The sequence below is a fragment of the Sus scrofa genome, chromosome 2, assembly GCF_000003025.6.
Source record: "Sus scrofa isolate TJ Tabasco breed Duroc chromosome 2, Sscrofa11.1, whole genome shotgun sequence".
NCBI classification, from domain to species: Eukaryota; Metazoa; Chordata; class Mammalia; order Artiodactyla; family Suidae; genus Sus; species Sus scrofa.
The window spans coordinates 7,911,443-7,939,001 of record NC_010444.4 but is presented as its reverse complement, the minus strand read 5'-3'; the positions used below and the strand labels follow the sequence as shown (position 1 = coordinate 7,939,001).

Here is a 27,559-nt window from a genome sequence, read left to right as displayed (position 1 = left end):
CCCGGCCGCCGGAGGGGCCCGCACACTCCTATACACACGTGCGCGCCCCGCCTGGGCCTGCGTGGGTCGAGCCGCACGCAAGCCCTGCTCTCGGAGGGTCGCCGGCAGCCGTGCGCTCTTTCGGGATTGGCCCAGCCACCGCCAACTTCCTGGGCCGAGGCGCCTCCCGCGCGCGACCCCGGCCCCCCTCCGCCCCTCGGTACAGAGCCGAGCGCAGCTCCCCAGGGGTCAAGCGGCCCCACCCTGTCCCCAGTTCCTGAGAGCCGCGGGTCCCAAGCGGCCCTGGGAAGGTGACGAGTGGCACGAACAGGTATGTCCGGTTGGGCAACTTTCCCCAGGCCGCTGAGCGGCTGCCTCTTAGCCCCAGGGGCAGAGATGCGCGGGGCCGCGCGGGGCCGCGGCTGGAACCAAAGCTAGAGCAGCTGAGGAGGCAAAGCTGGAAATCTTGGAATTTGAAGGCAAAAAACTAGAGCTCCAAGAGCGTTCTTGGGTGGAAGAATTGGGATGATTTTTTTCTTCATATTTTTCCTAATTTCTTACAAGGACTGTAAAGGTAGATTTTTAAAATACATTGTCTTTCTATACCATTTTATTATTGGATAAATATAATAGTGCATATTTTTAAAACCTGGGACAAGGAGCCAGGGTTCCAGAGAAGGTTTTAGTACCAGCTCTGCTCACTCTTACCCTTGTGACTTGCTTCTTGGGCTGTAAATTAGGAGGAAGGATTTCCTGATGTGGCTCAGCGGAAACGAATCTAACTAGTATCCATGAGAACGCAGGTTCCATCCCTGGCCTTGCTCAGTGGGTTAAGGATCCAGCGTTGCTGTGTGTAGGCCGGCAGCTACAGCTCCGATTCGACCCCTAACCCAGGAACCTCCATATGCCTCTGGTGCAGCCTTATAAAGACAATTAAAAAAAAAAAATTAGGAGGAAGACATAGTTCAGGTCTAGCTGGTTGCAGACCTGCTTCTGTGTACCTGGCCTCTCTGGTGCTGTGTAGCAGGAACCCTGGACAGGACTGCAGGGAGGATCACAGAACAGCCCCCTGTGGATGCAGCTGACGTCACCATGGTTCCCAAGAAAGGATCAGCAGCAGACCTGTAGACCGGGAGGTAGACAGTGATCAGCCCTGGGAGGGAGGGTAGAGAGGGACCATCATAAACCAGGGGACAGGAAGCCACTTGTTGCTTCTCCAGTAACTCAGCCGTGTAAGAAGGGCCTTGCCAACTGCATCCAGGACAGCAACCACCCACAGGGTACGAGGTACCAGCCCTTGCCAAGATAAGCCCTCTACAACCATTTGCTCTCCCTTTCTTAACTCAATATGTGTTCCTGGCGAGGCAGCACTGCCCCAGAGCACAGATAAGAAGCCAGGACTGGCTCAAGGCCAACACGGCCTTTGAGGGTCAGAGCCCAGGCTGAGCTCAAGGTTGTTTGGTTCCCATCTGTGGTCTGGAAAGTCATTAGGCAGATGTAACTGATTCAGGCAATGAAGCATGTGGGTGACCCTGTGTTTGAGTTTCCTATTGTTGCTATAACAAATTATCATAAATTTAGCAGCTTAAAGAACAAACAAAATTCATTTTCCTAAAGTTCTGTAGGTTAGAAGTCTGAGCTGAGTCTCACTGAGCTAAAATCACGGTGTCAGCACCAGCTTCCAGAGACCACCCCCCTTCTTCGACTCTCGGCCCTCTTCCTCCATCTTCAAAGCCAGCAGTGTCGCATAACTCAGACCAGTCTTCCCTAGTGGCTTTTCCCTCTGACTTGCTTCTGCTTCCCTCTTGCATTTTTCAAGGACCTGTGCGATTACGGTGAATTCACCAGGATAATCCAGGATCATCTCCCCACTTAAACTCCGCTGATTAGCAACCTTAATGCCATCTATGCCCTTAACTCCCTTTTGCCCGTAAGGCAGCATATTTACAGGCTCCGGGGATTAGGATGCAGACATCTTTGGGGGTCGTTATTCTACTTACTACACCCTTCCTGGCAAAGTCTAGGGAGGAGGACAAGGAGAAGCAGGGAACCCGGCAGTAGAAACTCTCAGTGCCTATCAGGAGGCTGCCTTCTGTATGGTCTGAAATTCGTCTCCCAAGGCTAGGCCATTGAATCACCCTGGACATCCTGGGCATCTGAGTTGGTTTGTCTGTTTTTCTTTCTTTTTTTTTTTTTTTTTTTTGGCCACACCTGCAGCATGCAGAAGTTTCCAGGCCAGGGGCTAAACCCACACCACAGCTGTAACCAGAGCCACAGCAGTGCCAACACCGGATGCTTTTTTTTTTTTTTTTGCTTTTTAGGGCCACATCCACGGCACATGGACATTCCCAGGCTAGGGGGCTAATCAGAGCTGCAGCTGCCAGCCTGCTATGCCACAGCCATGCCAGATCCAAACCACATCTGCAACCGACACCACAGCTCATGGCAATGCCAGATCCTTAACCCACTTAAAGATCCCATCCTTAATGCCAGAGATCGAACCCACGTCCTCATGGATATTAGATTTGTTTCCACTGAGCCACTATGGGAACTCCCGTTTCTTTTTGCCAGGATTTAGCTCTGTTCTCACACAGCAGTCAGGATGGAGAAGGCCCCAGCCATAGCCCACCAAGTTCTGGTCTAAAGAGAGACTGGGCCCCACACTCAGATGGGTCTAGGCAGGGAGGTATGGTTCTGACTTGGCAAGGCAGGACCTCTTCACAGAGTTTCAGCCCTGAACCTTTTATTTACTTATATATTTTTGGCCTCACCTGAGGCTTGTGGAAGTTCCCAGGCCAGGGATCGAACCCACACCATAGAAGCAATCCAAGGCATAGAAATGACAACACCAGATCCTTAACCTGCTGCACCACAAGGGAACTCTCTCAGCTGGACCTTTTAGAAAAGGTAAAATTTTGCCTACCAAAAATGTGTGTGTCAGGAGCATTCCAGGCCAAGGGACCCACAGAAGCCAAATGGTGGAAAAGTCTATGGAATGCTGAATTTTAGGTGGGGCCATAATAGCCGGTGTTATCTGTTGAGGATTTTTAATGCTGGAGAGGGGCTTTCATACAGAGAAAAGCTAGCTGCTACTGCCTGTGTTTAAATTAACACTGTATTTATTAAAATTATAAATTTAAAAACTAGTTTTTCTTAAACATCCAAATGCAACTTGCAAATCTAGTTTTCTATTTATAAATCTGATTTTTGTATAAACATAAGAACAACTACCTTCATTTAGTCTTTGGTGAATATTTAATTAACTCACAGGTTCAACAGATTAAATTCTAAAAATGAACGCCAGTTACAAACTTAGGTAATTAAATTCTTTAATAGATTTTAAACTGCATTCTACAGAGTTGAAATAACTTGTCCTGGGAGTTCCCGTCGTGGCTCATGGGTAGCAAACCCGACTAGTACCTGTGAGCACACACATTCGATCAGTGGGTCAAAGATCCGGTATTGTCATGAGCGGCAGTGCAGACCAGCAGCTACAGCACCAATTCAGCCCCTAGCCTGGGAACTTCCATGTGCCTCAGGTGTGGCCCTAAAAAGACAAAAAAAAAAAGGAAATAACTAGTCCTCTCAAACGCCTCACACTCTCAGCAGAAGAGACTTACACATTTAACAGGCATATTTTTTTTGTTGTTCATTTTTCTTTACAAACAGGGAGGGAACAGGGGGTGAAGACCCCTTCATTTCCCACCTTATCCAGCCCCTCCCAAGCCAAGCATATTTTTTTTATAATCATTACTAATTCCCATACACAAGTAGATTAAACTTATAAATATAGTAAATAAGTTCTCCTAAATACTCAAATGCTGCTTATGAACTTAGGTCTTTTTATACTGTCCCAGTTATTTACTGCTGCCTAATAAACCACCGAAAATGTACTAGCCTAAAATAACAACCAGGCCTCTGAATCAGCAGTTTGGGCTGGGATGAGCTGGAAGATTCATCTGCTGGTCTTGTCTGGGTCACACCTGTGGCCAGTCATCTGACCACCCGACTGGGGCTGAGGGCCCTGGACCACCTCACTCATGTGACGGGCAGTTGGTGCTGGCTGTCAGCGAGACCCTTTGGTTCTGCTTCGCGTGGCCTCCACTACGCCAGACTGGACATCTTTGTAACCTGCGGACCTCAAGGCCCCAGTCCAAGAGGGTGACAGCAGAGGCTGCAAAGTGCCTCTTGAGGCCTAACTTGGAAGTCACTCTGCATCACAGGTTCTGTTGCACAGTTCACACAGTCACAGGATTCAGTGCGTGTCACAAGCCAGCCCAGAATGCAGGAATTGAAAAAGAGATTCCATTTCTTTTGGGAGGAGCTGCCAAATCCCAACGCAAAGGGCAGGCCTACAGAAATCAGAGGTGTTATTAAAGCCGTCACTGTAGGCTGTCTCCCCCCTCTCTCATTAAAATCACAAATCAACTTAAAACACTTGGGGAGTTCCTGTGCGGAACTGAATCTGACTAGGAACCATGAGGTTTCGAGTTCAATCCTTGGCCTTGCTCAGTGGGTTAAGAATAGCGTTGCTATTGAGCTGTGAAGTAGGTTGCAAACACAGCTCGGATCTGATGTAGCTGTGGCATCAGCTGGCAGATGTAGCTCCAATTTGACCCCTAGCCTGGGAACCTCCATATGCTGCAGGTTGACCCTAAAAAGCAAAAAACAAAAAAAAAACATCGGATTTTAGAACATGATTACAAAACTTCTTCCTAAGCTGGTACCAAGATTCTGGGTTTGCTTTGCTGGCTTCCGCACTTTTCAGGGTTACAAAACTACCCAGAGGAGTAGATTCACCATCTCAGCAGGGCTGAAGTGCAGCGAGCTGTGAGATCACAATACAGTGAGGGTTTCCTGCTTCTGGTCTGAATTTTAAGACCAGAGCAGAAATCAGGAGAACTACCAGATCTAAAGGAACCCCAGAGGGCCCTCCTCTCTGCAGGGGCTTGACTTTAAAGCCCAATGCATTATTGTTTCCTGAGTCTTTCATGTTTCAGCAATACCCCATTTTACCCTGCCATCTTTCTTCTTTCCATCCTTTCTTGTCTTTTTAGGCCACGCGTGCAGATATGTAAGTTCCCAGGTTGAATCAGAGCCACAGCTGCCGCCTACACCACAGCCCAGCAACTTGGGATCTGAGCCGAATCTGCAATTTATACCACAGCTCACAGTAGCACTGGATCCTTAACCCAGTGAGCAAGGCCAGGGATCAAACCCTCGTCCTCACGGATATTAGTTGGGCTCGTTACCACTGAGCCACAACGGGAACTCCCTTGCCATCTTTACTGCCCCGTCCGGGCAGACGATCCTCTGCACCTCCCAGGCCCCTAATGTGGGATCACAGTTTTGCACCCCCCTCCCTCCAGGTTGTGATGCCTTTTTCATTTTTTACTTTATCACCTGTCTGTGTTTCACTTTACTGTCTGTTTCAATGGCCAATATTGTGTAGGTATTATATTGAGGGGTGTGAAGGGGAAGGATGGATTGCAAGGTAGTAAACGTCCAGAATGTTTATGTGGCTATAAATCAGGCCTGGCTAGCAGAGGCCCCGCCATCTGCTTCCTCTCGGGGTGGGTGTGAGTATCTGGCCAATGGTCTGGAGAGGCTCACGCTGCCTTCCTCAGGGGAAGGAGCTAACTTCAGAGAAGGCCTGGGAAGGAGGCAGATGCTCTGGGTTAGGATACAAAACCCTCAGACAGTGGTGTCCATTGTAATATATTTTAACAACATAATAAAACGTGAGATGTTCCCAGGTGGTACAGTGGGTTAAGGATCGGCACTGTCACTGCTGTGGTGCAGGTTTGATCCCTGGCCCAGAACTTTTGCACGCTGCGGGCAAGAACCCCCCACCAAAAAAAGAAAGGAAAACCATGGAAGGCCCTGTTATGGGCTGAACTATTTTCCTCTCAGATTGGTATGTTGAATTCCCAACTCTCAACACCTCAGAAGGGGACATCATTTGGAGACAGTCCTTAAAGGGGTGATTAAGTTAAACAAGGCCCTTACGGTGGTCCCTGATAGAGCCTGCCTGGTCTCCTTCAAAGAAGAGGAAAGCTGGACACACATAACCAGGGATGGGTGTCTGCACAGAGAAAAGACCACATGGGGACCCAGGGAGAAGGTAGCTGCCCGGAAGCCAAGGGGGGAGGCCTCAGAAGAAACCAGATCTGCCAGCGCCTTGATCTCGGACTTCCAGAACTGTGAGAAAACGAATTTCTCTGGTTTAAGCCACCAAATCTGTGGTATTTAGTTATGGCAGCCCTGGCAAACTAACACAGTACCCCTCCCTAGGGAGGGCCACAAAGGCCAGACTGGCTGCAGCAGCGGAGGTGGAGAAAGGGGGGAGAAGCAGAGAGGGAAACAGGACCTACTGGGATTTGGATTCCATAGGGAGGGAACTCTGGGGTGCTGATCAAGTCTGTGGATGAGCTGACTTGAAAGAGCAGCCTTTGGCACCTAAGTAGAGCATTACAGACAACGGCTCTTGGACAAGCGGTCAGGGCAGCACTGGGGAGGAGTTTATCACCGTGAACAGGCAAGAGGAAAGCACAGAAAAACCCTTGGGGGTGACCGGTCTGGTTATCTACTGCTGTGTAACAAACTAGTATCCTAAGCTACTTTGTTTTAATGGCTGAAAACTTTCAGCATCTCATGATTTTGTGGGTCAGGAATTTGGTCAGAGCTCAGCTGGGTGTTTCTTTTGCTCCATGTGGCCTCCACTAGGTCACACAGTGACCTTCAATGGGAGACTAAGCTGGGCTTGAGGGTCCAGGACGGCTTTCCTTCTGAGCTGAGATGTGGGAACAACCAGGGCTCTCCAGGTGGCCAGCTTGGGCTTCCTTGCAATATTGTGGCCTCGGGCAGACTTCTCACATGGCAGCACAGAATTCTAAAAGCGAGTGTCCCAAAAGAGTGGAAGCTCCAGTTTTATAAGCTTGGAAACTGGCAAAGTGCCACCTCCAAGGTTTTTTTGTTTTTTGTTTTTTTGTTTTTTTGCTTTGCTTTTTAGGGCCGTACACAGCATATGGAGGTTCCCAGGCTAGGGGTCAAATCAGAGCTATAGCTGCTGGCCTACACCACAGCAACACAGGATCCGAGCCACGTCTGCAACCTACACCACAGCTCATGGCAACGCCAGATCCTTAACCACTGAGTGAGGCCAGGGATCAAACCTGCAACCTCATGGTTCCTAGTCGGATTCGCTTCCACCGCACCACAAAAGGAACTCCCCTCCTCTGTATTCTATTGCTCAAAGTAGTCCCAGAGCCCATCAAATTGCGGGGGGGGGACATAGCCCCATTACCTTCCAATAGGAGGGGTGTCCCACAGTGCACGTTGACAGCCCTTCTTGGTATTAGGTGCATATTATGTATAGTGGTCATCTTTTTCCTTTTTTGGCTGCACCTGAGGCATATGAGGTCACCAGGCCAGGGATCGAAACTGAACCGCATCTTTGACCTAAACCACAGCTGCAGCAACGCCGGATCCCTACCCCACTGCGCCAGGCCGTGGATGGAACCAGCAACGCCCCAGAGACGGTGGGATTATTAACCCATGCACCACAGTGGGAACTCCTGTGGTGCCGTCAATTTAAATCATCTTGTTATATAACAGGTTTCATTCTCAAGTCTCAACCAAGCTCAGGTGTGCAAGAAACACATTCTACATTTCCTCAGACCAGGATTTCTGAGCCTCAGTTCTGTTTACATTTGCCCCAAGTAATCGTCGGGAGCTGTGCTGTGTATTGTAGGATGTTCAGAGCGGCATCAGTGGCCTCTGTAGCACAGCTACCCCTGAGTTGTGACAACCAAAAATGTCTCCAGACATTGCCAAATGTCCTCTGGGGACAAAAACCACCTGGTTGAGAACCACTGATTTGGTATCATCTCATTCTGACTCCAAGCCCCCATCCTACCCAGCTGTCAAGTTGTATCTCAGGTACAACCAGAAGCCCTTCTCTGTCAGGTGGTCCTGAACTGGCATGGCGTGGGGTGCCCTAAATCTCGGGAGGAGGGTTAATCTGTCCTGGTGGCATCGGTGTCCTCACTGGACTCACCCAGACACAGCAGCTCTTTCATCTCCCACCCCCGCACCTCTCATGGGATATGTCCTGGCATACCAGCTAGGGTCCCCTCTGACCCTCAGGGAGCCAACATTCCTGTCCCCTTCCCAAAGCCAGGAGATGGCGGGGGACCTGCAGAGGGGTCCATGTCCAGCTGACAGAATTTGCTGGTGAACTGAACGTGGTTATGAAAGAGAGTCAAGGATGCCTCCAAAGTGTTCAGCCTGAACCAACCCAAGAATAAGGAGGCCACTGATGAGAGGGAAGTCAGGGGAGAAACAGCTTCAGGAGAGACTACTGGGAGCTTGAACATGTCAGGAAGTTCATCTGCCATCCAGGTGGAGACGTCAAGGAGGCAGCTGGGTAGACAAGTTTGGAACTCAGGAGCGAGCTCCGACCTGAAGCTAGAAATGCGGGAGTCCTCCGCTGTGGGATTTATAGCCCCAAGACTGGCTGAGATCACCCCGGGAGGGCGTGTGGATGGTGAGGCCCTGGACTGGGCTCTGGGGCTCTCTGACGAATAATTATCAGATAATAATTACCATCATTCTGGGGAACTTCCATATCCCCTGGGTTTGGCCCTAAAAAAGATTAAGAAAAAGAAAGAAAAAAAAAAGACCACCATTTTATTCCTTGAAGTATCTGGCAGTTACCGGCTCTTGGTGAGCTCACTGAATTGAGCACAACTCCACGGCACTTTATTCTCCCCTAGGCTTTTCCCACTAGTCAAGACTTGGATTCCATGTGACTGGGTAACTGAAAGTCGGGCAATGAAGACACTCTTGAGGAGTTTCTCAGAACCCAGAGTGGAGCTTCACTCTCCCTTGCAGAAGGAAACTCGAGTTGCCTTAAATTCCCACTCCAATAGTGGAAGTTCTTATGAAAACAAAATTCCACGTTGTACACACCCCAGAATTCTGTACCACACCCCTTCCCCAACCCCCACTCCTCCCTCCTGTGCTGAGTTTCATGAGCTCCAGCTGTTTCTTTTTTCCTGCTGTTGGGAGAACTTTAAAACTGGGGATTTGCTCTGCAGAGAATGTGGCTGCACTGGGTGACCCCTTCAGGTCAACTATTTGCTGCTGGATCTCTGGCTGCAGAGTTGACTCCAAACGCAGCGCTTGCCATTTTGCTCCCACCTTGAGAGCAGTAGCACGGAAATAGCAGCATGAGTCACTCTGGAAGCGACACACATCGCATGGGCCTGGACGCCCGCTGGGGAGCAGCTTCTGCTTGAGTTCCAGGGATCTGGGGAGGGGACACCGGCCAGCTGGCCTACATCACTGCCTCCCTCAGGAGGGCTCCAAGTACCAGTGGGGATTTGGAGAAGCCTGAGTTGATGAAAATGCTAAGAGCTAACATTTCTGAATGTTCAGAAGAGGCTTTACCATGACACCAAATAAGCTTAAGCCTCGGGGTCCCTCATTTGCACCCTTTCTAAAGCTCCATACTTTTTTTTTTTTAATTTCCCTGTTTCTTTTCTCAAACTTTTGTTGCAGGTCTGACAAGCCTTCAGCGTGGGCCGTTTTAACCCTCACAGTAACCTTGGGCCGTCATCGGCACTTCATCCTCTTCACTCACAGACAAGGACACTAGAGCATAAAAAATTCTTTGGGTTCCTTGGAAATTCCAAACTTGTTTCAGCCTCAGGGCCTTTGCATTTTCTGCTGCCCTGTCTGGAACGCTGTCTCTGATAGGCTTCTCATAATTCCAAGTCTAAGGGGCCTTCACTGACCACCCACCTCAGGTGCTCCTTCCCCGCCTCCCTGTTAACTCTTTTTTTGCTTTTTATGGCCACACCCGCAGCATATGGAAGGTCCCAGGCTAGGGGTCGAACTGCAGCTGCAGCTGCCAGCCTATGCCACAGCAACTCTGGATCTGAGGTGTGCCTGCGACCTATACCACAGCTCATAGCACCCTGGATCCTTAACCCACTGAGCGAGGCCAGGGATTGAACCCCCATGCTCATGGATACTAGTATGTAACCCACTGAGCCACAATGGGAACTCTTTCCTCTTAGCTCTTCATCCTGTGTTTTTTGTTTTCTTCATAGTGCTATGAATTACCTTCATTTGTGTTTTTTTTCTTGTTAGGGCCCCACCTGTGGCATATGGAAGGTCCCAGGGTAGGGGTTGAATCAGAGCTGCAGCTGAGGCCTAGGATACAGCCACAGCAATGTGAGATCCTTAACACTGAGCAAGGCCAGAGATCGAACCCAAATCCTCATGGATGCTAGTTGGGTTCTTAATCTCTTGAGCAACAAGAGGAATTCCATGTGCATTTATTTTTATTTAACAAATGCATATAGTATTTAGTCTGTTGTCAAACACTCTTCTCAGTATGTTATAAATATCAAATCATTCAATCCTCACAACTACTCTAATATTGAAGGTTTCTTGGGGATTCCTGATGTGGCTCAGTGGTAATGAACCCGACTAGTATCCACAAAGACACAGGTTGGATCCCTGGCCTCTCAGTGGGTTAAGGATCTGGCGTTGCCATGAGCTGTACTGTAAGTCAAAGATGTGGCTTGGATCTGGTGTGGCTGTGACTGTGGTGTGGGCCGGCAGTTGCAACCCTAGCCTGGGAACTTCTATATGCCATGGGTGTGGCCGTAAAAACCAAAAAAAAAAAAAGTTTCTCATGAGCATTTTAAAATGAAAGCAATTGGGAGTTCTTGGGTGGCTCAAGAGGTTAAGGACCCTGTGTTGTCACCACTGTGGCTTGGTTATAGCCGTGGCACATGGTTTGATCCCTGGCCCGGGAACTTCTGCATGGTGCCAGCTTGGCCAATAAATAAATAAATAAATAAATAAAATGAAAGCAACGGAAGCCAAGAGAGGTTAACCTTCACAGAGGCTAAGGAAGTCATGAAGCTGAGTTTCAGTAGGATTTGTCTCTTCCTCTAGAAGACAAGGTCCACACTGCAGAAGCTGCATCTGTGGACTGCCGTGTTCACTGTTAAGCCCCTGTACCCAGAGTCATGTGCCACACACAGAACTATTAAAAAAGATGTGGGAGCAGAGACCAAGTCACACAGAGGGAGGGATGGGAAAGAAGCCCAAAGAGGCTGGGGAGGTGGGGGCGGGGGGTGGGGGGCAGTGACGGAAGGCCTCAAAAGGAAAGGCCTCCAGAGGTGAAGGAAGAGCTGGGGTGGGGGCAGCAGGGGGCTGACAGGAGTGTGGTGGTCTGGAGACAGTGCCAAGAAGAAATGAAAAATCTTGTTGACAGTTTTGACTTAGGTGACTAAGAGGCCAAGAGCCTCGGAGTCACCCCCTGCCTTCATGCTGTGTCAACAGATCCTGGTGGCTCCTCCAAAATGCATCCAGAATCTAACCTCTCTCACTTCCTCTGCTCCCACCCTGGCCCATGGGACCACCACAGCACTCTTGGCACCTGCAACAGCCTAAGAGGCCCCCTCTGCCTTTGTCCTCTTCACCGACACAACTCAGTCAGATCACGTCACTTTTCTGCTTAAAACCTGTTGGAATGTTCAAAGTGAAGAGAGTGGCCTCCCATCCTGCAGGACCTGGTACTGCCTCCTCTCAGCACCCTCTCCCAACCTTGCCAGGCTCCTGCCATTCTGGCCACCCACTGGCCACTGCATTTGCTGTTCCCTCCGACTACAAGGTTCTTCCCTAGGTTTTCCATGAATCTTACGCCTTTAAGCAGTCAGATTTTTTTTTTTTTCCCCTCAAAACATTAGCTCCTCACTGGGGTTTGATCTGGTCTCTTACTGGAAATACAACAGCACCCTCCTTGCCCAGTGCCCCTTTAATCCTTTCCCTACTGCAGGCACACCAGACTTCAGTTCATCTCTCACTAGAAAGAGCACTACAAAAACAGTGATTCTTGCCAGTATTGCTCACTGCATCTCCCCAGTACCCACACTTACACAGGTTCTTAACCTGTTGAGCAACAAGAGGAATTCCATGTGCATTTATTTTTATTTAACAAATGCATATAGTATTTAGTCTGTTGTCAAACACTGTTCTCAGTATGTTATAAATATCAAATCATTCAATCCTCACAACTACTCTAATATGAAGGTTTCTTGGGAATTCCTGATGTGGCTCAGTGGTAATGAACCCGACTAGTATCCACAAAGATACAGGTTGGATCCCTGGCCTCTCAGTGGGTTAAGGATTGGCGCTGCCATGAGCTGTACTGTAAGTCAAAGATGCGGCTTGTTTGATGGATTAATAATTGCCTTCTACGGGCTAGACACTGTACAATGCACCTGGAAAACAAAGATAAAGGAAAACAAACATAAGGCTGGTCGTGGGCCTTACAAAATGTTGTACGGGTAGCCAAGCCACTGGTTTAATGTGACTGGACACATGTGTAGCCTGTGATGTTATGAGAGTAAATGACATGTTGGGGGCAGGTCAGGAAGGAACCTTGACAGCTCACCTCAGCCCGAAAGACCAAAAAAGATGTTACCCTGGCAGGTTGGTGGAAGTGGGGGTGCCAGCAGAGGAAACATCTTGCAGGCAGGCCTGGAGTGAAGGAACCCACCTAGTTCAAGGAAGAGACATGTCAGTGCGGTGCTGAAAGTGGAAGATGGGAAAGAAGAGCTGGGAAAAGTAGGCCTGCCGTATCAGATAAGCCAAGGCCAAGTCCCAATCTAAAATCCCCCAAGAGCTTTTGAGGGGGTGGGGGTTATCAGGCATGCAGACCTGCAGTGACCTTGGCTTCAGTGCCAAGATGGGTCAGACGGCTGGGAGGGAAGAGGAAGCTGAGGAGACAAGCTATTGGCATAGAGAGCAGTTAAAACCCTGGGAAGGAAGAGCATTAACCAGAAAGGGGTACAAAATAAATGTCACAGCAGGGTCCAAGACTCTCATCCAAGCTCCCGCCAGACCCCAGTTATGCAGCTTTGTTCCCTTAACCACACACATTGGTCCAGGGCGAAAAATAACTTTTCAAGGGGAGTTCCCATCCTGGCTCAGCGGTTAAGGAACCTGACTAGCATCCACGAGGACGCAAGTTCCATCCCTGGCCTCGTTCAGTGGGTTAAGGATCCAGTGTTGCCCTGAGCCGTGGTGTAGGTCACAAACGCGGTTCGGATCCCACCGTTGCTGTGGCTGTGGTGTAGGCCGGCAGCTACAGTTCTGATTTGACCCCCTAGCCTGGGAATCTCCATATGCTGCGGGTGCGGCGCTAAAAAGACACAAAATTAAAACAAAAAACTTCTCAAGGCCTATACCCTTTCTCTTCTCTCCAGGCACCTGCCCTGCCCCTCGCTGAGATTTCAGGATCCGGATTACCAACCCCTCTCTACCCAAGCGGCTCAGAGAGGGTGCGCGTCTCCATCCACGGCACCGCCGCGGTGAGATCGCAGGCCTGTCCTACCAAAGCCCAGTGCCCTCGCCACCTCGCGGGATTTTGGAAAACGCAGAACACAAGGGCGGGATCCGGGAAGCCCTCCTGAGGCCCACCCAAACGGCCACAACCCCCCAGCCCCCCACCGGCTAGGACCCCCGAGCTCGATGCACGGGCGAAGGGCCAGGGCTGTCGGCCGCCTCGGAAAAACGAACAGCCTCAGCTGGACTCGCCGCCGCCCCCTCCGCCAAGAGAGGCCAGAGGCGGCCCGGAGCTCCTGCAGCCTCGCTCGCAGCAGAGGATGGCTGGGACCTCTAACTCTCAGAGACCAAGACTGCAGTGACACCCCACCAAGCTCTCTGAAGGGCAGCCATTTAAACCTATCATAGCAAGGTGTCTGCAACTCACCGCCCAATTGAAATTTTTTTTAACCTGAAGGCGGTTCTGTCAGGGAGTCCGTCAGCCCAATGGGAGACGTGGAAATTTCCAGAAAGAACAGGACCAATGGGTGCGGCTAGCGCGGCTACGACTGGCGGACCAAGCGACCAATAATAGTCGCAGAGGTCCACCCCTCCCTCCAATCGTAGAGCCAAAGATGGGTGGGGCTTGTCGGGGAGAACCCAATCCCGAGGCGCGGGGGAGGCAGGGCTGCGGGGATTACTCTCCAGGCCCAATGAGAGAGAAGCAAAGATGATGGGCTAGACTTCAAGCCAATAGTAGAAAAGCTCAGAAAGTCCCCCAGAGGAGCACGACCAGTGAGCCGGCGAGGAAGGGGCGGGATCTGGGGGTCCCGGCAGCTTCTAGTAGGTTCCAGAAGGCGGCGCGTGCGGTTGGGAACGCGGAGCAGACGGAGTCTATTCAACGGGGTTCCGGGCCGGACTATGGAGCAGGTGAAGGGGGAGGGGTGGGCTGAGGCCTGGGGCCGCTCGGGGACCGGCCGTGGCCGGGTGGAGGAGCGAGGCGGGCACCCGATCGGGGCGGCTGGGTTTGGGGCTCGGGCCGGGGCGGCCTAGTAGTCGGGGCAGCAAGAGAGTGAGAGCCGCGGCGGGTGGGGAGCAAGGCCTGGCCGTGGAGAGTGAGGCCTGGCCGCGGGGAGCGCCAGGGCTCCTCAGCTCCCGTGGTCTCCCGACTCGGCGAGGAGGGGTAGGGGAGTCATCAGTTCGGCGTAAGTCCGGCCCGCGGCAGGAAGAGGGACCGCGGCCAGGAACCGGAGGCCTCCCGTGAAGTGGGTTTAAGCTGAGCGGGGCGCTGGCGCCCGCGGCACTGGGAAGGATGGAGCTGGGCGAGGGGCCTTGCGAGAGGCAGGAAGGATGATCAGGTCATTTGGAAGGGAGACGGGAGATTGCCGACCAAGACTTGGCCCGAGTTAACTTGGAGGAATGCAGGGAGCAGGGACGAGAATACCCTGTAAGCAGCTGAGGCACTTAGGAATCAGTTGGGGAGAGTTCTACTTCTCTGCATCTGAAAAGGCCGAGATGGAAGAATGCAGAGTGAGGGTAGGATGTGCAGCAGGCCAACTAATTTGCCTTCTGCTGGAAAGGGGAGGGTGCAGCAAAAGCCCTTGGAATGAATTCCGTCTTTGCCAGTGTTTTACATGTCTGTGTGCCGCCCGTTCTCCTCCTTGTGGGTTTGGGTTTTGGTTTTGTTTGTTTGTTTGTTTGGGGTTTTTTTTGGTTATAACTGAGAATTCAAGCTTCTAAAAGGTCGGTTTCTAGTTACACAAGGAGTTAGTCTCTGTAGAAAACTTGAAATACATAGGTAAGGAGCAAGAAGTAAGTTACTTGGCTCCCCTCATCCCCTCAGCATTATTGGGGGGCTGAGTTGGAAGCTGCTGGTTGCTTTCAGTGACTTAATTATACTCTCTGGGGCCCAAAGGTTGTGAAAAGCCTAAAGAGGTTTTTTTATTCAACTAGAAGCTGTTATTGAGTTGGAATGATGGATCTGGGGGCCAAAGAAAACAGCTTGGGTTTTTGATCTACAAAGCCAGACCTTTCGAGCTAGTGTAGCTGTTGCTCTTTAGCTTAACCTGGAGCCTCTTTGCTAAATTTTCAAAGACGGAAGTGGAGATTAAGAATTTAATTAACGTTTTGTGCCCTCCTGGTAATTTGTTTGGGATTAAATAGGCTGTGATGTAGACAAACGGGTCTGATGTGGAAAACACGTTACTGTGTTAAATTTAAGAAAAGGTCTCCTCTGGTGACTATCAAAATAGAGAATTTTTTTAATGACATTGCCCGTTGTAGAAGAACACACGTAGATAGCCTGGGAGTGAGTGTGTGACTCGACTCAGAGCTGCACGTTTACAATGATCGTTGTACAGATAGCGTTTTTACTCCAGATGTGTCAATAGCCTGCTCTCTTGCACCCACTTACACATAACTACTTTTTGTTTTCATTTTCGGGGATCCACGTTTTGGTTTTGGGAAATACTCGAGTTGGACAGATTTGGGTGTCTAGAATTGTATTTTTTAAGCTAAGTAGCTTCCATATAGATCTCGCAGTGATGCATTTTTCAGATTTGTCCCAGTAGTCACATATAACATGTTCAGTAAAATAATCATTCTTATCGTGTGCCCCATTTTGGTGTTCTCTGTTGATCAGCTCTTTCGAAGTGCTGGTTATGACCTACAGACTTGCTTTCCTGACCTTGCAGATGGTGCTCAGTTTGGAAAACATTGGGGGGCATAGGCAGGAAAGTCACCAGCCAAGCTCTTCTCAGCTGCTTCATGGCACTAGTTGAATTTTTTAACTTTTTGCCTTCTGGCCTGCATCCTGGGCTTGTAAGATTTTTATCCCTTGCTTGCCAAATTTTTCGGTCTCTTTCTTTTTCCCGCTAAAAAGTTTCCTAAGATCTGTCTGGTTGATGGGGTTCCAGAGTGGTGTGCCTCGGGTTTTCAGAGCCATTTCTCATAACAGTTCTTTCTAGTGTCAGTACACTGGGCAGATGATAGATAGCAGGAAAGAATGACTTAGTAACTTGAGTGACACAGCTTCATCTCACAAGGTGTGGGTGCATTCGAGGGATGGCCTGCCCCTCTGGGGGGGTTCCCTGGTCAGGAGAAGACCCTATTGTGATATGGCCAAGGTCTGCTTCACTTCAACCTTTTGGTGAAGAGCCTGCTGTTGTGAACATTTGGAAGGATAGAGGATTGAACCACAAATGGTGGGGGTTTTTTTATACCTCATCCATTGTTTTGGCAATATATTTAAGCATGGCAAAAACTGATGTTTTTCCCTAGCTTTTCTTTACTCATTAAGGAATAGCTGTAATCTACTGTGTTGTGAAGTATTACCACACCTGTAAATGGAACTAGATTGTTCTCTGATCACAGGTGAGCGTCTTGATGCTCCTCAAAGCGCCATCCTGCAGGCTGATTGCTGGAGCCTCTCTCCTGGCACTCAGACTTCCTCCCGGGTTGTCTCTTCCTGTGAGGACTAACTAGCCCTGTGTCCGGGTTATCATTTGAACTCTGGAAATGTGTGGGGCAAATGAATTTATTTTTCCGCAAAAGGAGCTCACGGGTATGTCCTGAAGTAGCTTCGTCAGGTCCAAGTGAAGGCTCAGAAGAGCGGCTGGACGTCTTACCAATCAATCCACATGGGAGCCGGCCAAGAGCAGTGTCAGGCAGCTTCTTCCCGGTTATTTGATTTTTTTCCTTAGCAAAGCTGGGTCACGTAAATTAGTTAATCTGTGGTTTTTCTTTCCTGGTCCATGGAGTAACCTGTCTGTCGACAGCTGCCAAAACAAATGGGTGTCACTAAAAAGTTGGGCCTGAAGTAGCCCGTTATGGAGAGAAACTGTATTGGCTCCTCCTCCTCAGGTAAATGAGCTAAAAGAGAAGGGCAACAAGGCCCTGAGTGCCGGCAACATCGACGACGCGTTACAGTGCTACTCTGAAGCCATTAAGTTAGACCCCCAGAACCATGTGCTCTACAGCAATCGCTCCGCAGCCTATGCCAAGAAAGGAGACTATCAGAAGGCTTACGAGGATGGCTGCAAAACCGTCGACCTAAAGCCTGACTGGGGCAAGGTAAGCTGTGCGTGAGCTGGGGCTCCTCAGACACCCAGCAGACTCCTTTGGGGGCAACTTCGGGGCAGTTCTTGTGTCTTGGGGTTTTTTTTTTTTTATCTCTCCTCAATGAATTTTATTTATAGTTCTACAACCGTCAGCACAGCATTTCCATCCCAAACCCCCAGTCCATCCCTCCCCTCTCCCCCATCCTGCCTCCTTTGGTAACCATAAGTTTTTCAAAGTGGGGCATTTCTTGAATACTGATTCTTCTGGTCTGCCTAGTTGCCTATCCCAAGACTTACAGTTGATTGACCCCCTCCCCCAGTCCTCCTCGCTGTTTGAGAACGTTGTTTCTCAGAGTGACGGCCTATTTCATCAAATCTGAGGTGCCATCAATTGTCAAGACATGTCTTGCTTCTTGTACTACTGAGAAAATGGTACTGGAGTTCCCGCTGTAGTGCAGTGGGTTAAGGATCTGGCATTGCTGCAGCTCATATTCAACCCCTGGCCCAGGGACTTCCATATGCCGTGGTGAGGCCAAAAGAGGAAAAAAAAAAAAAGGAGTTCCCACTGTGGCACTGGGATCAGTAGCATTTCTGCAATGCTAAGATGTAGGTTCAATCCCCGGCTTGGCACAGTAGGTTAAAGGATTCAGCATTGCTGCCGCTTTGGCCCAGGAACCCGATATGCCACGGGGCAGCCAGAAAAGAAAAAAAGCTACCAAAGAAACCGACCATACCTAAAGTCATCTGACAACACTGAGGTGGGGAGGCTCTGTGCCTCAGATCTCTGGCAGGATGGGCAGATGCTGCTCTTGTGTCCTCGTCCTGTTTTTCCTCTGGCCCACACGTGAATCTCCATATTTTCCGTGAAGTGTAAAATAGGGTCTGTGGGGTTCGTCTTTGGAATTTACCTCTAAGTGTCCTTTATTTTGTTTTGTGTGTCTTTTTGCTGGTTTAAGGGCTATTCCCGAAAAGCAGCGGCTCTTGAGTTCTTAAACCGATTTGAAGAAGCCAAGCGAACGTATGAGGAAGGTTTAAAACATGAAGCAAACAACCCTCAGCTCAAAGAAGGTTTGCAGAATATGGAGGCCCGATTGGCAGGTGTGCACTGTGTCCTTTGTGGTTCTTTTCTTTTCCCAGGGTTATTTTTTAAATGGCGTTGATCTTGAGGCTCTTTCCCCAGGGTTGGTCTAGTAGAGTGTGGGGCGTGGTAACTGACTGACTGGTAAGAGCGCTTTCCTTTATTTGGAACAGAGAGGAAGTTCATGAATCCTTTCAACATGCCGAATCTGTACCAGAAGTTGGAGAGCGATCCCAGGACAAAGGCTCTGCTCGCCGATCCTTCCTACCGGGAACTGATAGAGCAGCTGCGAAACAAGCCGTCGGACCTGGGCACGTAAGTCAAGGCAGCACGGTTTGTCTCTGGAAATGGACAGGCACGTTGTGCTTTTTCTTCCTGGGATTCTGTGGCGGGGAGTTCCCTCATTCAGACCGGGGGTCTCTGCCTTTGCTTTCTTCCCAAGGAACATTAGGAGTGTGTTGGGTTTTATTTATTTGTATTTCTAGAAAGGATCGAGGAGACACAGTAATCCAGCATGTTTGTTCTAATCCTCGCCTGCCTCCTCTCTGCTGTCCTACACGCTGACCTAGCAGAACCCCGCCCTTCTGTGCACACGGGCCCCACCCTCTCTGTTGGTATATTGGAGAGGAAACCTGGGGTGAAAGGATGTCTCTCTCAGTCTTGTTCTGGTATCTGTGACTATCTGAATCCCTCTGACTCCTGAGAGCAGACAAAGCGTATCTATAATTTGTTTCCTCTGTGTATCTGCTGGTCTCAAGAAGTACACCTTTTTTTTTTTTTTAAACCAATACTAGGAAACTGCAAGATCCTCGGATCATGACTACTCTGAGCGTCCTCCTTGGAGTCGACCTGGGCAGCATGGATGAGGAGGAGGAAGTTGCAACACCTCCACCGCCACCTCCTCCCAAAAAGGAGCCCAAGCCAGAGCCCATGGAAGAAGATCTTCCAGAGAATAAGAAGCAGGTCGCTCTCCCTCTCCCTCTCTTTCTTCCCCCCTTCCCCTCTCTTTTAGATACTCTTTACCGTCATACATTCAGAAACAGCTTGCTCGGGTGGAAACGTGTGTCGGGCGAGACCATCTATAGACCTGGAATGGCTGTAATCATTTTTTGAGTGCTTAGTATGTGCCAAGCTTGTTACCGTTAATTAAAACGGTCAACGTAAGAGTTCCCATCGTGGCGCAGCGGAGGTGAACCTGACTAGGAACCGTGAGGTTGTGGGTTCGATCCCTGGCCCCGATCAGTGGGTTAAGGATCTGGTGGTGGTGTGAGCTGTGGTGTAGGTCGAAGATGCGGCTCAGACCCCACATTGCTGAGGCTCTGGCGTAGGCTGGCAGCTGTAGCTCTGATTAGACCCCTAGCCTGGAAATCTCCATATGCCGCAGGTATGACCTAAAAAGCCAAAAATAAATGAATAAATAGTGGTCAGTATATCAGGAAGGTCCATGTAACAAGCAATGTCATGGGAATTGTGTGTCTCAAGAAGTCTTGGGCAGTAGGAGCTACCTGTCCACAGGCCCACGGCCGCCGTGGTTCTGGTGGTATGGATGTTGGCCAGGGCCAGCCAGTTAAGTTGAGCGCAACCCCTCTCCTTGCCATGATCCAGAAGAATGTTGTTTGTCAGCCTTTAGGCCTCTGTTTCCTGGTTGGACACAGTGTATAATTGAAAGGTGTCCATTTAGCAGCATTGTCTTCCAGAGCAGAAGGCACATGTCTGAACGTTTTTATTTCCTTTATAAATGGGAACAGCAGATTGTTGCCAAATTTAGTCCCTCTAAACGGATAAGTGCGTTGGTTGTTCACAGTGTCTCCAGGCTGGAAAAAGGCCCTACGTACAATGTGGGTGGTAGTGCGCTCTGCTGAAGACTCCTGCCACCAGGACAGCCCCCCTGCCCCTCTCCTCCCCCCTCTGCTGCTGTTCCCTGACAGCCGAGACCCAGAGACAGCACATGACAACCCAGACTTGCTGAGCCTCAGAACGAGACCTAGCGCAGAGCTGTACTGTCCTTTCTGAAGGGATTTCAGGTTGAAGGGATTTCCTCTCCCCTGAAGAAGCGCTCATTTCTGGCAGATGAAGAGATAGGTGGAATAGGGCGAGTCAGAGGAAGCAGGGGTGAAACTCTTTGACTTCTCTTCCTAACAGCTGGGACTTCACGGTCTGAAATCTCTCGCTGGCTGGGCGAGAGCGTGCTGGGCATGGAGAACCTGCTTCGGTAGACTCGGTGCTGCCGCGTGCTGTGTGGCACTGGGATGCCAGGGCTCTCGCGCTCTGCCGTCCGGGTGAGGCGTGCTTAGTGCTCCCGTCTTCCGCCCCTCATCTAGGCCCTGAAAGAGAAGGAGCTGGGGAACGAAGCCTATAAGAAGAAGGACTTTGACACGGCCTTGAAACACTACGACCGAGCCAAGGACCTGGACCCCACCAACATGACTTACATGACCAACCAAGCAGGTGAGGCCCAGGCCGCGGGCACGGGAGTTGTTGGGTGGTCCTGGAGGAGGCGAGGACTGACTCTTCCTTGACCCTCCTGCCTGGCAGCCGTGTACTTCGAAAAGGGCGACTACGGTAAATGCCGGGAGCTCTGTGAGAAGGCCATCGAGGTGGGACGAGAGAACCGAGAGGACTACCGCCAGATTGCCAAGTACGCTGGGGCTCCCGGAGTGCTTGGAGTGGTGTGCAGGGTGCTGTGTCTGCCCGGGGAGGCGCACAAGCTGCTCTGTTAACCTTGGGCTGGAAGGAGGCTGCGGGAGCCAGGACAGGAGGTGTTGGGAGGGCGTGATGCCCGGGCAGTGTTCTGGGCCTTCTGTTCAGTTGGTTGCAGATGTTCTCCGCAGGGATGGACCTTGTCTCTTCTGCCCTTATGAGCAAATTCTTTCCCCTTTTGTTTCTGTCAGAGCTTATGCTCGAATTGGCAACTCCTACTTCAAAGAAGAAAAGTACAAGGATGCCATCCATTTCTACAATAAGTCTCTGGCAGAGCACCGAACTCCAGATGTGCTTAAGAAGTGCCAACAGGTGAGTGGATAAAGTCTTTGCCATGTGAGGGCTGTCTTGCAGGGAGAGAATTATTGCATGATAATCTCATTGTGGGATATTAAACACTCGTGATTAAATTTTTCTGAGTCAATAAAAAACCTTGAATTACAAGAAATGTCAACAGGTAGGTAGGGAATAAGGGTGTTTTGTTATTTCATGTTTTATGTATCATCGTTAACGATTATTTAATAATGAACGTCAGGTTTTTTAAGTGTTGTCTTTGGTCATTTTATATGATGCTGCCCTTTTCACTTAATAAAGACGATGTATAGAGAATAACCCATTTTTTCCCACTGTCTCTTTTTCTTTTGTGTCTGCTTTGCGGCATAAGGAATTCCTAGGCCAGAGATCAGATACCGTAGTTGCGGTGTAAGAGGCAGCTGTGGCAACATCAGATCCTTACCCCCTGTGTCAGGCCAGGGATCGAACTGCATCCCAGTGCTCCAGAGACACTGCTCATGTCACTGTGCCACAGCAGGACTTCCACTGCTGTCCTCCTCTGTCAGCCAACGTTTTGCTCTCAAATATTCTATTGACTGGGGTTCCCTGGTGGCCCAGTGGGTTAAGAATCCAGCATTGTCCTTGCCGTGGCACAGTTTCAATCCCTGGCTTAGGAATGGGAACTTCTGCATTCTGCAGTTACAGGCCCCAAAGTGGTGAGGATCAGTGCACTGACAGCGTTGTGGTGGTTGTTATGACCTGAGCTTTTCCTTCTTCTCTTTTTTTTTGGTCTCTTTAGGGCTGCTCTTGGAGCATATGGAAGTTGCCAGGCTAGGGGGGGTGAATTGGAGCTGCAGCTGCTGGCCTACACCACAGCTCATGGCAACGGCAGATCCTTAACCCACTGAGTGAGGCCAGGGATCAAACCCACATCCTAGTGGTTACTGGTTGGGTTTATTACTGCTGAGCCACAACAGGAACTCAACTTAAGATTTTTCAAAAAAAGAAAAATTATATATTTTTCTTACTTTGTGCAACCAAATTGTGTGTGGGGGAGTGATTTTATTCACAAAAAGATTGGTCTGAAAATTATTTGACCTATTAACACACCGTTTATACATAGGACATATCTTTGTACCAAGTGAATGTCATTTTCTTCTCTGTATACCTTGATAGATAGTGAGGAGAAAGTTTTTTAAATGGAGATACAGAAAATTTACAATATTAGTTTCAGGCAGGAGTTCCTGTTGTGGCACAGCAGAACAAATCCAGCTAGGAACCATGATGTTGCCAGTTTGATCCCTGACCTTACTCAGTGGGTTAAGGATCCCACGTTACCTTGAGCCATGGTGTAGATCGAAGACGTGGCTTGGATCTGCTGGTGGCGGTGGCTGTGGCTTGGGCTGGCAGCTGCAGCCCTGATTCGACCCCTAGCCTGGGAAACTCCATATGCCGTGGGTGTAGCCCTAAAAAGACATATGTATATATATGTGTGTGTGTATGTATGTATGTATTAGTTTCAGGCATACAGCTTAGTGATACAAAACTTATAGATCGTACTTCATAAAATTATAAAATATTGGCTGTATTCCTTGTGCTGTACAGTGTTGTCTTTGTAGCTTATTTGCTTTATATATAGTGTTTGTAAGGAGTGTAAAATTTTTATTTTTTTTATTTTATTTTTTTCATTTTTTTTATTACTTAAATGAATTTATCACATCTGTAGTTGTATAATGATCATAACAGTCTGATTTCATAGGATTTCCATCCCACAGTGTAAAACTTTTAAACCAAAAATTCAGTCTTGCCAGTAGTACTCTGAAAGTTACAATTTTAATTAGGCTTTTTTTAGCACAAGAGTTAATGTCTGTGAAAGTTTAAATGACTATTCCAAGAATTAATTTTTCTTAGGCAGAGAAAATCCTAAAGGAGCAAGAGCGACTGGCCTACATAAACCCTGACCTGGCCTTGGAGGAGAAGAACAAAGGCAATGAATGTTTTCAGAAAGGTAACTCCAGCGCGGATGATGGGCCTCTCCAATAAGCGTGGTGTGGCTGGGCTCCCTGTGCTTCGGCTGCCGGGGGCAGCCCTAGTGCGGGAGGGTGGCTTTGGCTGCTTTTAAGTTCTTCTTTTCCTTGTTCAGGGGATTATCCCCAGGCCATGAAGCATTATACAGAAGCCATCAAACGGAACCCAAAAGATGCCAAATTATACAGCAATCGAGCTGCCTGCTACACCAAACTCTTGGAGTTCCAACTGGCGCTCAAGGTGAGGCTGTGGGACATAGAGCAGCCGATCTGGTAACTTGTACATAAGGAGTGTGCTTTTTCTCTTTCCATGTTTTCGTCAACATCAGCTTGATACTCCTGCCTTGATTTTGACTCAGTGGTTGTACATGTGTGAGGCTTGTAAAAATAGCAGGGCCTGTGTCAACCCCATCCTGGCCTGTGGACTGTTCGTGGTCAGCACTGTGGGAAAGTGGGTCCTTTTCCCTCCCATTGCCCTTCCACGCGTTTTTCTTTTGTTCTGCTTTTTGAACATTTTAATTGTACATTTGAGCGTCGTTAAGTATCTTCACATTGTTGTGCAGTTGTCACCACTGTCCATCTCCAGGACTTTTTCATCTTCCTAAATGGAAGCTCCGTGCCTTCTAAACACTTAACTCCCCATCCTTCTACCTGAGCTCCTGCAACCACTGTTCTCCTTCTGAATCTGATTGCTCTGGGGACCTCTTGTAAGTGGAATCATACGATATTTGGCTTTTTTGTATGTGGCTTATGTCACTTAGTGTAATGTTTTCAAGGTTCGAGTTGTAGTGTGTGTCAGCATTTCTTCTTTCCTTGTCTTGGCTTTTTAGGGCAACACCCGTCGCATATGGAAGTTCCCAGGCTAGGGGTCGAAGATCTTAGTTTTGCTATTATTAGGTGCTATTGTGGCTGGATGGAGAGTCACTTCAAGAGATATGCTCATGAATTTAGAGATCAAGTGCTAAAATACATCATTTCCTTTCACAAATGGTTCAGCAAAAATGTGCCAATGCACAACTGCCGGCCTATACCACAGCCACAGCAGTGCAGGATCCAAGCTACATTTGTGACCTAGAGCACAGCTCATGGCAATGCCAGATCCTTAAGGATCGAAGCTGAGTCCTCATGGACTCTAGTCAGGTTTGTTATTGCTGAGCCACGATAGGAGCTCCCCAGCATTTCTTTTTTTAAGGCTGAGCTACAGTCCACTGTGTGGACAGGCCACCTGTTTGTCAGTCTGTCTGTCCACGGACCTTGGGTTTCCACTTTTCAGCTGTTCTGAATAATGCTTCTGTGAACGTGGGTGTACAGATAGAGTTCGAGTCCCTGGTTTCCATTCTCAGATACTGTGTCCGTTGGTGGAAGTACTATCTCCGTGTCTTTTGAGGAGCTGCCCTATTTCCCACAGCAGCTTTGCCATCCTTCCTTACTCCAGTTGATGGGTCTGCTGTCTTCCGGCGCAGCGAGTGTGGTCGGGTAGGATGGATGCTCTTCCGACACCTAGAGGAGCTACTTCTGTGGCTCTCTGTCTAGTGACAGCAGTACCTGAGCTCTCATGGTTTTGTTTGATGCTCTACTGTCTTGATGTAGAGGCACCAAAACAGTATCAGTCACCTAGAGGTGGAGCAGGACTTTCCCAGGCTGCAGATGGAGGAGGGAGTAAATGGAATCACGTCTGGCCTTGGAGCTTCTTGGGGGAAGAGTTTGACGTAGGCTTCGGTGCACGTACTACACGCATAGCATTCTTTTCCCCATAATTTTATGTTTTGAAGATACTTCAGGCAAAAATACACAGAATACTTAAGTGTTTACCACTTTCACTCACATGTGAGCATTGGCACATTTTTGCCGAACCATTTGTGAAAGGAAATGATGTATTTTATTAGCACTTGATCTCTAAATTCAAGAGTATATCTCTTGAAGTGACTCTCCATCCAGCCACAATAGCACCTACTAATAGCAAAACTAAGATTGGTAATGTCATCTATTATGTGTGTATATTCAGATTTCCCCGTTTGTCTGAAAAATAGGTTGTCAGTCTCAAGGCCTATCCATGTCACCTGGTGATCATGTCCACTTCAGTTTCTCAAACTGGTTTTCCCACCTTTTGTGTCGTCGTTTCCCCGCCCCCTCCCCCGCTCCACAACATCAGCCTTTTGAAGAGTCCGGGCGCTTCGTCCTAACACAGAACAGTCCATGGTCCACGGTCTGGACTCTCGTCCCTGGTGGCTCTGCTGACCTTGCTTTCTCTGCTGTCCTTGTGCCAGGCTCCTGTCAGTTGTCCAGATGCCGGGGTTAGGGAGCACTGGGGTCAAAAGTAGAATGTTCTGTGATGGCTGCGAGTGAACAGTCAGATTTGTAATTCCAAATAATCCACCTGCTCTAAAGTAACTTGACTGAAGGAAGAAGCCTAATTCTTTTTTGCCTTTCCTTCCTAGGACTGTGAGGAGTGCATCCAGCTAGAACCTACCTTCAGTAAGTGCCTTTCTGGGCTGCTCCTCTGTCCCTGATGTGCCAGAGAATTGAGAGGAGGAGAGAGCCTGCTCTTTGCCTGTGTCTTTGGAACCTTGCGTGTTTACAAGCTCACATTGGGCCGGGGATGCTGGTGTTGAGATAAAGGGGTGGCAGAGCAGCCTTCAGAGGTGTGTTTGGGGTGATGTCTCACCGCTCCCCTCTCTGCCTACAGTCAAGGGCTATACCCGGAAAGCAGCTGCCCTGGAAGCCATGAAAGACTACACGAAAGCCATGGACGTCTACCAGAAGGCGCTCGACCTGGATGCCAACTGTAAGGTGGGGCTGCGTCTGGCCTTCGGCGAGCTCTCCCCACCCGCCACTCCCCTTTGTGTCTTTGCGGTGTCCTTCACCCACCCCTCCTCGCCCGATTCTCTGTAGTCCGTCCCCTTCTCAGTGGCTTCTGTTGGTTACCTTGCCAGCAGTGAGCCGGGCAGTGCTAACGCCCTCCCCTTTTGGCTTTGCTGAAATGCAGGAGGCCGCCGACGGTTACCAGCGCTGCGTGATGGCCCAGTACAACCGACACGACAGCCCGGAAGATGTGAAGCGGCGGGCCATGGCCGACCCTGAGGTGCAGCAGATCATGAGTGACCCAGCCATGCGGCTCATCCTGGAACAGATGCAGAAGGACCCTCAGGCGCTCAGCGAGTAAGTCCGGTTGGGGGCGGGGTGTGCAGCCTCAGCAGGAGAAGGCGGACAAAAGCAGGGAGGGAGGCACATGTTGGCAGCAGTATGATGGGGCTGGGTGGGGACGTCTACTGTGTAATTCTTATTCAGGAGGTTGGCAGTGGTAGTGAGCTAGCGTTAGTGATGACGGCTCCAGCACTTCGTTGGGAAGGCCACTTTTGCTGGGGGAAAGGTCTCACTCAGCTGAGAGCTGTTGTCTGTGGACTCCTGCGCAGTGGGGCGGGCCAGGTTCCCAGCGCCGGCAGAGGGGGCCTGTGCGGTTCTCTGCTGGGCGGTCTTCACAGTTCCCCCTTCCCCACCTCCTGTTGGTGGCCTCAAGGGTTTGCAATGGAGCTTGCTCTGCGAGCAAGTAAATTTTTTAGGTAAAGTCTCATTTCAAATAACTTGGCCTCTTCTTTATCAGACACCTAAAGAATCCTGTAATAGCGCAGAAGATCCAGAAGCTGATGGACGTGGGTCTGATCGCAATTCGGTGATGACATGTTCGTCATCCCCCTTCCCTTCGTCCTCCTGTGGAAAGAGGAGCTGGGACGGCGGCACGCAGCACGGAGCAGAAGGGAGAGGAGGGGAAACAAGCGAACAACTGCTATATATTTATACAGACCCCTGTGGACGATGCAGAGACTTACACTCCGTTACTCGTGCAGCCGCTGCCTCTGGGCCCTCCCGGCACACGCATGGTCTCTTCTGCTGCCCTCGAGTTCCATGTCTCCTTCCCCTGCCCCCAGTCGCTGTCTCAGCTGCTCTCCCATAGTTGGTTATTTTTTATTTGGGACAGTGGGCTTGTATGGGGAGGGGAGGGTGTGCTTCCCAACCTCAGGTCCCAGCTGTTCTCACATTGTTAACTCCACGTCCTCTTCTCCAATAAAACAAGCCAGTCAGGCGTGGTTATACAA

At 49.6% G+C, this 27,559-nt stretch overlaps 1 protein-coding gene across 1 annotated transcript; it reads left to right on the top strand.

Annotated features, from left to right (window-relative positions):
* Positions 2 to 27,559, top strand: STIP1 (stress induced phosphoprotein 1). The gene is made up of 15 exons (XM_003353794.4): positions 2 to 310; positions 13,272 to 14,259; positions 17,191 to 17,400; positions 18,344 to 18,485; positions 18,639 to 18,780; positions 19,260 to 19,428; positions 20,787 to 20,913; positions 21,001 to 21,103; positions 21,357 to 21,477; positions 23,350 to 23,446; positions 23,582 to 23,706; positions 25,904 to 25,940; positions 26,152 to 26,255; positions 26,452 to 26,624; positions 27,067 to 27,559. The coding sequence occupies exons 2-15, from the start codon at positions 14,251 to 14,253 to the stop codon at positions 27,137 to 27,139; spliced, it is 1,632 nt and encodes a 543-aa protein (XP_003353842.1). The 5' UTR covers positions 2 to 310; positions 13,272 to 14,250; the 3' UTR covers positions 27,140 to 27,559.